This window comes from Lactuca saligna, chromosome 1, assembly GCF_052625555.1.
Source record: "Lactuca saligna cultivar CGN05327 chromosome 1, ASM5262555v1, whole genome shotgun sequence".
Classification (NCBI taxonomy): domain Eukaryota; kingdom Viridiplantae; phylum Streptophyta; class Magnoliopsida; order Asterales; family Asteraceae; genus Lactuca; species Lactuca saligna.
Genome location: NC_136417.1, coordinates 30131284 through 30141252, shown reverse-complemented (window position 1 = coordinate 30141252; position 9969 = coordinate 30131284). Strand labels below are relative to the sequence as shown.

The window sequence follows — 9969 nt, the reverse complement described above, 5'->3', positions numbered from 1 at the left end:
AATTTTATTTTATATACTTTTGGCCTATTATGTATAAATTTGTAAAAAACCCTTATTTCACATGTTTATTATTTTTAGTCTTGAAATATTGAAAAAATATAAAACTCATGTTATAATTTTTAGTATATTATTTAATTTTACACAAAATAAAATTTTAAAAAGACGAGAATTAAACTATACAATTGAGAAATTAAAATCGACTAGTCCAATCACATATTTTCTGATTAATATTCAATTGGGTTTGTTTTGAGACAAAAGGCCGATTTTATATGAGAAGGCCCAATTAGGTTGAAAAAATACATAAAGTTTACTTCGCTTAACCAGAGGGCTATGTAGCTCCCCTGCACCCTCGGCAGAGGATCATCACACACTCCTCGCATAAAGGCATTATTTCACACCCCCAATTTTATATTTCATTTTCACCTGTGCGAAAATTTTCCTCCTACATAGTTTTGAAAAAGAAAATTCCCGTCGCCCATTCAGATCAACCGTCGTAAACCTAGGGTTCCGGTGAAGGTGAAACCATGTGGAGACGAGCCTCTGCTAAACTCTTAGCACTCCGACCTGTTGCCAGACCTAATCGTATCGTTAGGTCTTCGCTATCTCCAGCGACTCTTCGGTCATCCCCGACTGTTATCGCTCATCACTATTCAGGTCCATTGGGTACCAAGGCAAGTACAACGATAATTTATTTCAAATGATATTGTCTTCTATTAAAAAAGCGGAATTGTTTTTATCGATACATATACTTGTATTGATTAGAATGATAACTGCAGAAATTTAGCTATCTGTTGTATTTTGAATTGGTCTTCAATCAAAAGAATGTCAACACCTTGTGTTGAATAATAGCCACTTGTTACCTATCCCTGATATCATCAATATATATTGTCATTACACATAAAGATTCTTGTTTATTATATATACTGTATACTACTTTTATGCCAGATTTTTTAGAAGTAATTTTAGCACTGTCCAACATATACATGAAATTTAGTGTATGAATTAGCTCCTTTGGGGATACTCTTCTACTATTAATCTTGCTACGAATTGTATTCTTGCTCTACAATGTAATGTTCTCTATGAACCATATCTTTTCTCTACTATGGTATCTTCACTAGGATCTTATTATATTTTACAAGTAAGCAAATCTGAAGAGTACATAATGTTGCACACCAACTTTAAATAAGGAATGCAAGGGTCACAATTTAGCTCTACAAATAAATAATTTAAGCATAAATCTGCCGAGCATAAAGGCCACAATGATTAATTGGCGCCATAAAACACAACTTTTTAGGATAAACATATTAAATATAAATCAACTCTCATAATACTTTGTTTAACATGCTAACATGTGCTTTAGTTTGCAACTACATTACATGAAACGACTAGTATTTAGTTTAGCAAAACAGTTTGAATAAATTTTTAGGAAATGATCATTTTGAGAAGAATCTTTCCACCTCTCTACTATGTAAATCAGTTGGCAAATTCAAACAAACATAGTATTACCAGATTCTAACTTGACATAGATCAAGAATGTTTCGAGTAATTATCTAATAAGATGTTTTTATAATAGTTACAACTTTAGGAATGAGGCAAAACACTTGTTATCAGTTTTGAATCGACTAAGACGGAGAGAGTTTTAACTGTAGGCAGAGTGTTCAAAGTAAAACCTAAAGCCTTAATTTGAAATCTTAATTAGAAGGTAAGGTCATCAATTTGGATGATATACAATTATAACATACCAATGCGGCTGTAGGTATAAATTCAATTGACCTAAGGCTTTTGAATACGATGTTCGATAATACTCTTGCCTTCGTATTGCATGTATGCCTTTGCACCAAATCAAAAAATTGAGAAGGTGTTTAACATAAAAGAAGATAAATTAATCTGCTGTAATCGGTATAAGGTAAAAGAATAAGATTTAATCCTAAAATTAAAGTGAATCTTACGGATATAAGGATGATTAACGATCTACTGATGATTTTTTTTCGCTTTTTCTTTGTGATTATCTATTCGAAACAATTAAAAAGTCGGTTCCTTTCTATTTTTCTTCTTTAATCTTTAAACATTAATGCAAAAAGAATAGATGAATAGGCTATGATTCGACGCAACATAAATAGTGGATCGAGTTATCCGATAATTAGAAAGATGAGTAAATTACACAAATGGTCTAGATGGTTTGGGTTAATATTTTTATTTGATTCATTATTTTGTTTTTAACTTCAGATATTTACAAACCAGTTTGGAGCATCTTTATGGTTTGTTTTTGTTTTGGTTTGGTCCTTATTGGACTAGAAATGTAACGTCTCAAAATTTCAAAGTAAAGTTTTTATTTTTAAAACAATAACTTATGCAAATAAGTTGTTCCAAAATCAATCAAAGTGATTACATCATGTAAACATCAGAGTAAAAATCGTAAGTAGTCAATGAGGAAACTCTGGGGGATGCAATGCAGTCACGTTAGGCTCTCCTCCTTAGAGCCGAAAGTACTTGAAACCATAAACATAAAACCGTAAGCACAAAGCTTAGTTAGTTTCCCAAAATACTACATATCATACATATAATAGAAATTGATATGTGCTAACCATAGTCCATAGTTATCGATAGCGAATAGCGGTAAATAGCGATGGGCCACCTATAAGCTACGTAGCGAATAGCGGTAAATAGCGACCGCTATTTCGTATTTAGCGATAGGTATACAAATATTAAAAAATATATATTATGTAACTATTATAGCTATTATAACCAATAAATAAGCAAACAAACCATTAAACTAGCTAAATAACTTAACCAAGTTAGTTTTTAAACATAAATAACAAAGGCAAGTCTAAAGTCTAAACTCAAAAACCCAAATCAAAGATCATCTAGATCTTCATAGACAGGCTCATCATCATCATCTTGAATAGATGATGGCTCAAAATCTTTATAAGCAGCTACATCATTTTCTTCTTCACCCAAATTATTGTCATCATCCTCATCTATTAAACATCTTCCTCTGGAGCTTGATGCGGACTTGTCAACAGCCCCCCTATTCCTGCTTCTTGTAGAATAAGGTGGCTCACATGCCCCAACAACATCTGCAACTTGACCCCATGTTAAATTCTCACCCTCGAAGACCGGGGCATCTTCCTCCTCTTCTTCGCCTCCCATCAACCACTCAGTCGGATCTAGAACATTTGCATCGTCCAATATAATTGGGTCAATCGTATCACGCATATTGTACCTCCTTCTTAAAGCCCGATTATACTTGATATAAACAAGGTCATTTAACTTTTGCTGCTCTAGCCGGTTTCTTTTCTTAGAATGTAACTACATAAAAGTAAGTTAAAAATTATAATTATACAATACAAAGTATATCTATACTTCAGCTCACAAAAACCGAGTTACTTACATGTTCAAATACGCTCCAATTCCTCTCACAACCTGACGAGCTACAAGTAAGACTTAGCACCTTGACCGCAAACTTTTTTAATGCCGGGGCTAATGCTCCATATTGCATCCACCACTCCGCTAATTTAGTAACAAAATAATATAAAGAATTAAAGATATGTTAAAATTTATAATTATACGAAGTATATTATTTAGATATTATTTACCTGGTGCAATTTTTACTCTCATTTTCTTCGCTATCGGGTTCCCGAAGATCCCTTGTGCACTTCGGTATATTGGGAGCTCGGCATGAATCTTCATCTCGTCGTCCTCATTCAATGCTAATTTATGAATACACGACATCAATCCACTCATCACTTCATCATCATTTTCCACATTCGGATTTTCATAATATAGGGCCGGATTCAAGTAATACCCAGCAGCATGCAAAGGTTGATGCAATTGGCAATTCCACCTCCTATCAATGATTTTGAAGACTTCTGCATACTTATCTTCTTTGTTTTTGAAAGCATGAGCAATCGCCTCTTTTGCTCTATCCATAGCCTCATATATGTAACCCATTGGAGGCTTTCTCTCTCCATCAACTAACCGAAGCACAGTTAACAACGGGCAACCAATTTTCACTGCAATATCTATATTGTTCCAAAAGTTAGGCGTCAATATAGCATTCGCCGTGTGCGTGCCTCCATCCAACTTTGAAAACTGCTTCTGTTCCATTGTTCAGAAGTGAACATTTTTTTTAAATTCCTCTTGTTAGCCTTAAAACAATTTAGGGTGATGAAAGCTGTGGCAAATCGGGTCTTTGCGGGCCTCACCATGTCCTTTTGCCCGGTGAACTCTCTCATCATATTAAGTAGTAAAGTACGATTGTAAATATACGTGTTCACCGCGATTGCCTTATCAAGTGTCCTTTTTAAATGTGGCAATTTGAAGATGTCTTCAAATATCAAATCTATGCAATGCGCTGCACAAGGAGTCCAATAGATGTGAGGGTATTTCTCTTCCACAAGCTTGCCAGCAAAAACATTGTTGCTAGCACTATCTGTGACTACTTGAACAACATCACGTGGGCCGACTTGTTTGATGAAACGGTCAAACAAAATGAACATGTTATCACCGGTATGTGAATAACTAGATGCATCAACCGATTCAAGGAACATACTTCCTCGGGGAGTATTCACTAAGAAATTTATTAGTGCCCTTCCTTTTCTGTCCCTCCATCCATCTGCCATTAAGGAACATCCATATGTTGTCTTTTCAGCCTCATTTTCACTCATAATTTTCTTAGTGTGCATCTTTTCAAGCTTCAACATCGGGACTCGAACCTCATGATAGCTATGCGGTTTCATACCGCAACCATGTCTAGCTATTGCTTCAATTGCGGGCCCTAGAGTGTCGTATTTCACAGCATTGAATGCCACACCTGCATCATACATCCAACGTGAAAACTTTTGGACCGCATCTGCTCTTAAACTTTTTTGGACATCTTTATGTTGTGGAGTTCCAACCAAATGCCCATTTTTCTTACCCCCTGTTTCAGATTGGTTGTATTACGCATGCATAGGCCCTTTAGTGTTTTTATTAGTTGCTGTTGATCCGGAGGATGAAACAGGGCAACGCCTCTTTTGAGTGTTCAATTCGTCATCATCTACTTCTTCATCTAGATCCACAACATCATCAAAGTGTGGTATGCTATTCATTGCCTCTTTTGCTTGTTTCTTCTTATCAAAAGCTTCTTTAAAGAAAGCCTTGACCTCAGCTGGGACTTTTGAACACTTTGCTACTTGAGCGGTGTCACCAGCAAGGTGGTGCTTGTGCCTTGTAATCCCCCCTCTTGACACAAAAGAACAGAAATTACATTGCACCCATTGATTATTTCCTTCAACCCTTGTCCCATAAGCCCATCCAGGATCAGTTTCTCTTTTATTAGCCATTTCTAAGAAAGTAGCAGTGATCAAATCATGAATTAGAAGTGTAATACTAATTGAAAACAGAAAAAAGAAAAGAAGTGTAATACTAATTGTAATACTAATTGAAAACAGAAAAAAGAAAAGAAGTGTAATACTAATTGAAAACAGAAAAAAGAAAAGAAGTGTAATACTAATTGTAATACTAAGCCTAATCATCAAACCAAAGTGAAAGACAGCAAAACCAATTGAAAACAGAAAAAAGAAAAGAAACAAAATAAGCAAATCCTCCAATCGGACCTGAAGTCGCAGGAGAAATCTTTGGTCGAAGCCAGAGAAGTTGCCGGAAGAATGCAGGGGTTCGCTGGAGGTGGACGCAACGATTCAGAAGCGCAGAGGCGGAAGGCGAAGTAGCGACTAGCGAACGAGACTTGATTTGAGTTAGCGTCAACCCTAATACGTTATTCCAGCTTTTTTTTAAAAAAAAAATAATAAAATAAAATAAAAATAACCCTATCGCTAAATTGACCGCTATCTGTCGCTATTTACTCCATAGCGGTCATCAACCGCATCGCCACGCTATTCGCTATAGCGACCGCTATGGTCGCTATTGACAACTGTGCCATAGTCTGACAGTTGCCATTATGTCACAAGCCGTATCATGGTCTTTACTTGCCAAGTCGGGGGCCAAAACCTCGGTCTTACAGGCAAGTGCCAAGAGCCACCTCTTGGTTTTCTTTGTAAGTATCACAAAGTCAACTAGCATTATACATATAACTGCCAAGGTGCAAACCCTCATCTTGCATATAATTTGCTGGGAGCCATATCTAGGTCTTTAATGCAATTTCTAGGTGCCACCACCTGTAGAGCTTTTGAATAGCATGTGCGAACTTCAGATATCAGACATAAGTATTTAGAACTTGTAGAACTTTAGGGAAATACAAATTAAAACTCAGGCCATGCCAGAAACGATTAGCAGATCAATTGACAAAATGGTCAATCAAAAATCGAAGGCGCTCGAAGTTTTAAATTGTTGCTAATCCGTTGTTAATCCTTTGTTAAAATGTTGCTAAGTTGTCACAAATCCATCGGTATCTGTCGATATTAGTTGATAATCCAAAATTTTAGGGACCATTTTTACTTTTTGCATAGGGTCTTTAAAGTCAAGAGGTTGGTCATCAGTCTCAGTCCCATTGGGGGCTTCACTTCTAATTAGCCGCTTTCCTTAATCGTCTGGTGAATTGTTGCCACTACTGCATTAGTTTTTGACGCTTCAATACCTTTGTGAAGTTGATGAACACTCTATAAACGATCGACATTAATTTGATGAACCCTTTGCCACCACCATTGATGCATCAGTTTTTGACGTTTCAATAGAAAATAGCAATATAATCTTTTTTGGTCTGATAGAGACGAAATCCAAAGCAAGAACAAATCATAAATATGTTTCAATTTAAAAACAAACAATCAAGATGCCCTAAGTTAAAAAAAAAAAATAATGAATAAAATAAACAGACTAAACCAAACCATCTAAACCATTTTGTGTAATTTATTAATCTATTTAGTTACCCGATAATCCGACCCATTGTTTGTGCTACACCGAATCCATTATGGCTTATTCAACTATTTTTTTTTCACATTCATGTTCAAAGATTAAGAAGGAAAAGCAACATTTCGAACAAATAAATAATCACCAAGAAAAAAGAGAAAGAATCATAAGTTGATTATTAGTTGTCCTTATATTTTTAAGATTTCCTTTGGGTTTAGGGTTAAATCTTGTTATTTTACCTTACATTGGTTACAACCGATTAATTTCTCTTTTTTTTTTTATGTTAAACACCACCTCGCTTTTTTTTTTGATGACTTGGTGCAGAGTGGTACGTGTAATACGATGACAAAGGTGTTATTGAACATGCTATTCAAGGGCTTTAGGTCAATCGAATCTACCACTACAACCACATAGGTAGTTTGGTATGTTATAACTTATAATTGTATATTGTCTAAATTGATGACCTTACCTTCTAATTTAGATTTCAAATTAGAGTTTTAAGCTCTATTTTGAACGTTTAGTCTATAGTTAAAACTTACTCCGTCCGAATCAATTCATAACAAGTGTTTTGCCTCATTAATAAAGTTATAACTAGTATAGAAATATCTTATTAGATAATTATTCGAAGCATCTATGACTTAAATTAGAATATGGTATATACTAGGTTTGCTTGAGTTACCGCTAAAGTGATTGCTTTTATTTGAAAATCTTGATGCTTGATACCATTTGTTGCAGCATGGGATGAGATTTTCAACTAGTGTACCCAATGATCCGGATACACATGATGATTTCAAGCCCACAAATAAGCTTGAAAATTCTCAACTTACCCTAAAAGACATTGTTGAGCAGGTTGGTGGTTACTTCCAGTCCAAGTTTAACAAAAAAACCTCTTTTGACTAAAATATGCCCTTTGGATCTTATGATTACAACATTTGTGAATTGCAAAATGTAGGATGTGAAGGACAACCATGTGATGATTTACATGAAAGGGGATCCAGAACAACCCCGTTGTGGATTCAGCTCATTAGCAGTCAGAGTGTTGAGTGAATATCGTAAGTGCTCAAATCTTTGTAAAGTAAAAGGGTAAATTTGGAAATTTGAAAATGCTAGTTTCATTTACCTCCTTTTTCCATTTGGATTGTCGAGGGTGTTTTAGTAATTTCAAGTGCTGGTGGGGATTTTTGCAGGTGTTCCCATACATTCTAGAAACATATTGGAAGATCCTGAACTTAAGAATGCTGTAAAATCTTTCAGGTAACAAACACAATTAGAGGTGGTAGTTTCGACTTTCGACCCATTTATATATAGGTCAACAAGTCAAATGGGTCAAAGGGCACATACTTTTCCATTTCATTATTAATTTTTGTTGGTTGTGTATGCATTGCAGCATGTGGCCAACATTTCCACAGATATTTATCAATGGAGAATTCATAGGAGGATCAGACATTATCCTGAATATGCATCAGGTAAGTTTCTGCATCTTTATCTTTTATCTTTGGTCTTTTCATTTATAATTGTGTTTTTTTTTTTTTTTTTTTTTGTGTTATGAAGAATGGTGAACTGAAGGAGAAGATAAAGGCAACTCCCTCGGAATAGAGGAATTTGGAATTTTATGAAGTAGTAGTCGTTGTTCTTGTTAAGGTGAGTGAAAATATAATGTCATGTTGCTACTTATTTTTGAGGTTTTAGTTTAATATGTGAGATTGATATGCTGCAACATACTGTTCTTGTTCTATCTTGCATTTAAAAACTCTGAAATTGTTATTTGTTTGGTATTATTGTATGGATGTAATAAAAATTAGTTGATTATTTTATGATTATTAATTTTGGCTAAACCTTTTTAAGCGTTTTCCAAGATTTTTGCAGGTGAAAAGTAATTTTGCACGTTGTTTTCTCATATATTATTGCATGTTAAACCTACAAAATTACTATTCCCCTGCATAGTATTTATTTATTTGAAAATGGTATTTGAATATTCGTATTACAAAAAGTTCTTTTCACAAAAAACTAATGATTTTTTCAGGTGAAATATAATTTTGTACATTCAAACAGTGAAATTACTAACGACTTTTTAATCTTATTTTTTTTGGTTTTTAGTTTTTACAGATCAAAACTAAAGTAGAAAGCTTTATTTTTTTTTGCTGTGAAAAAATTTATTTCAAGTATCCTACCAAAAAAAGAACGCATAATTTTCGTTGAGAACAATAATTGTGTAAAAAATGAGTATTATTCACCTGCAAATTTTATAAAAGAATTTATGATGAATTCCATATTTGTCCTTGTTAATCATTATTATTTATCCAACTTAAAATTTAAATATTATATTTACCCTTACTATTTTTTAAAATATCCTATTTCCTCAAATATAAAACTAATATTTTTCTAATAGTTTATAATCAATATTTATACTTTAGAATCATTATAACTAGTTTAAACTTGTGCGGTGGTCAGTTGACTAGTGTAATAAGAAAAGCATTAAAACACAATAAAATAAAAAGCATATATAATTTGTTATTATGCATTCCACAATGATAAATTTACCCAAATAAGTAACATATGAATGGAAAGAAGCATTAAAACACAATAAAATAAAAAGCATAGTAGTTAATTAACATATAATTAAATGAAATTAAGTTAAAGACGAAAAAGTGAAATCTATTGCTTAATTACTTTAAGGTCACACAATCGTGGGAGCCGGTGCTTCTTTGGTGTAATTGTGGGTCTGATACACGATTTTTCAAAAAAATCAATGCACAAAGCTAATAGACAGTGACTAACTAATTCCAACTTAAGATTTTTACCAAAAAACACAAAAAATCACAAAAAGATGCTAGTTTTTCAAGAATATTCAAGCAAACTATAAATCACAAGGATTCTACCGATTTGTAGCTTGAATGTGTGATTTCATTGAAGCAGATTCTTCCTTTAACCTCCCCAAACTTATCCTACACAACAAATTAAGCAAGTAAACACAATTTGTATGAAAATTTTAGACTTGGGTTTGATAGAAAACCCTTCTTTCCCCATGGGAGCTCCTAGGAGAAGCTTCAAGGAGGAGAAAATGAAGTTTAGAACAAGAAATTTCGTACCTTGGGTGAAGATTGGACTTGGAGTTGACGAATA

The 9969-nt window shown here is 33.9% G+C and overlaps 1 protein-coding gene across 2 annotated transcripts; it reads left to right on the top strand.

Annotated features, from left to right (window-relative positions):
* Positions 1 to 364: 364 nt before the first annotated feature.
* Positions 365 to 8666, top strand: LOC145030839 (monothiol glutaredoxin-S15, mitochondrial-like). 2 transcript variants are annotated; one of them, XM_078979269.1, is made up of 6 exons: positions 365 to 671; positions 7582 to 7695; positions 7799 to 7898; positions 8034 to 8100; positions 8234 to 8312; positions 8398 to 8666. In XM_078979269.1, the coding sequence occupies exons 1-6, from the start codon at positions 525 to 527 to the stop codon at positions 8440 to 8442; spliced, it is 552 nt and encodes a 183-aa protein (XP_078835395.1). In that variant the 5' UTR covers positions 365 to 524; the 3' UTR covers positions 8443 to 8666. The 2 variants fall into 2 exon arrangements, with proteins under 2 accessions (XP_078835395.1, XP_078835403.1); XM_078979277.1 differs by lacking the exon at positions 365 to 671 and adding an exon at positions 7188 to 7260.
* The last annotated feature ends 1303 nt before the right edge of the window (positions 8667 to 9969 follow it).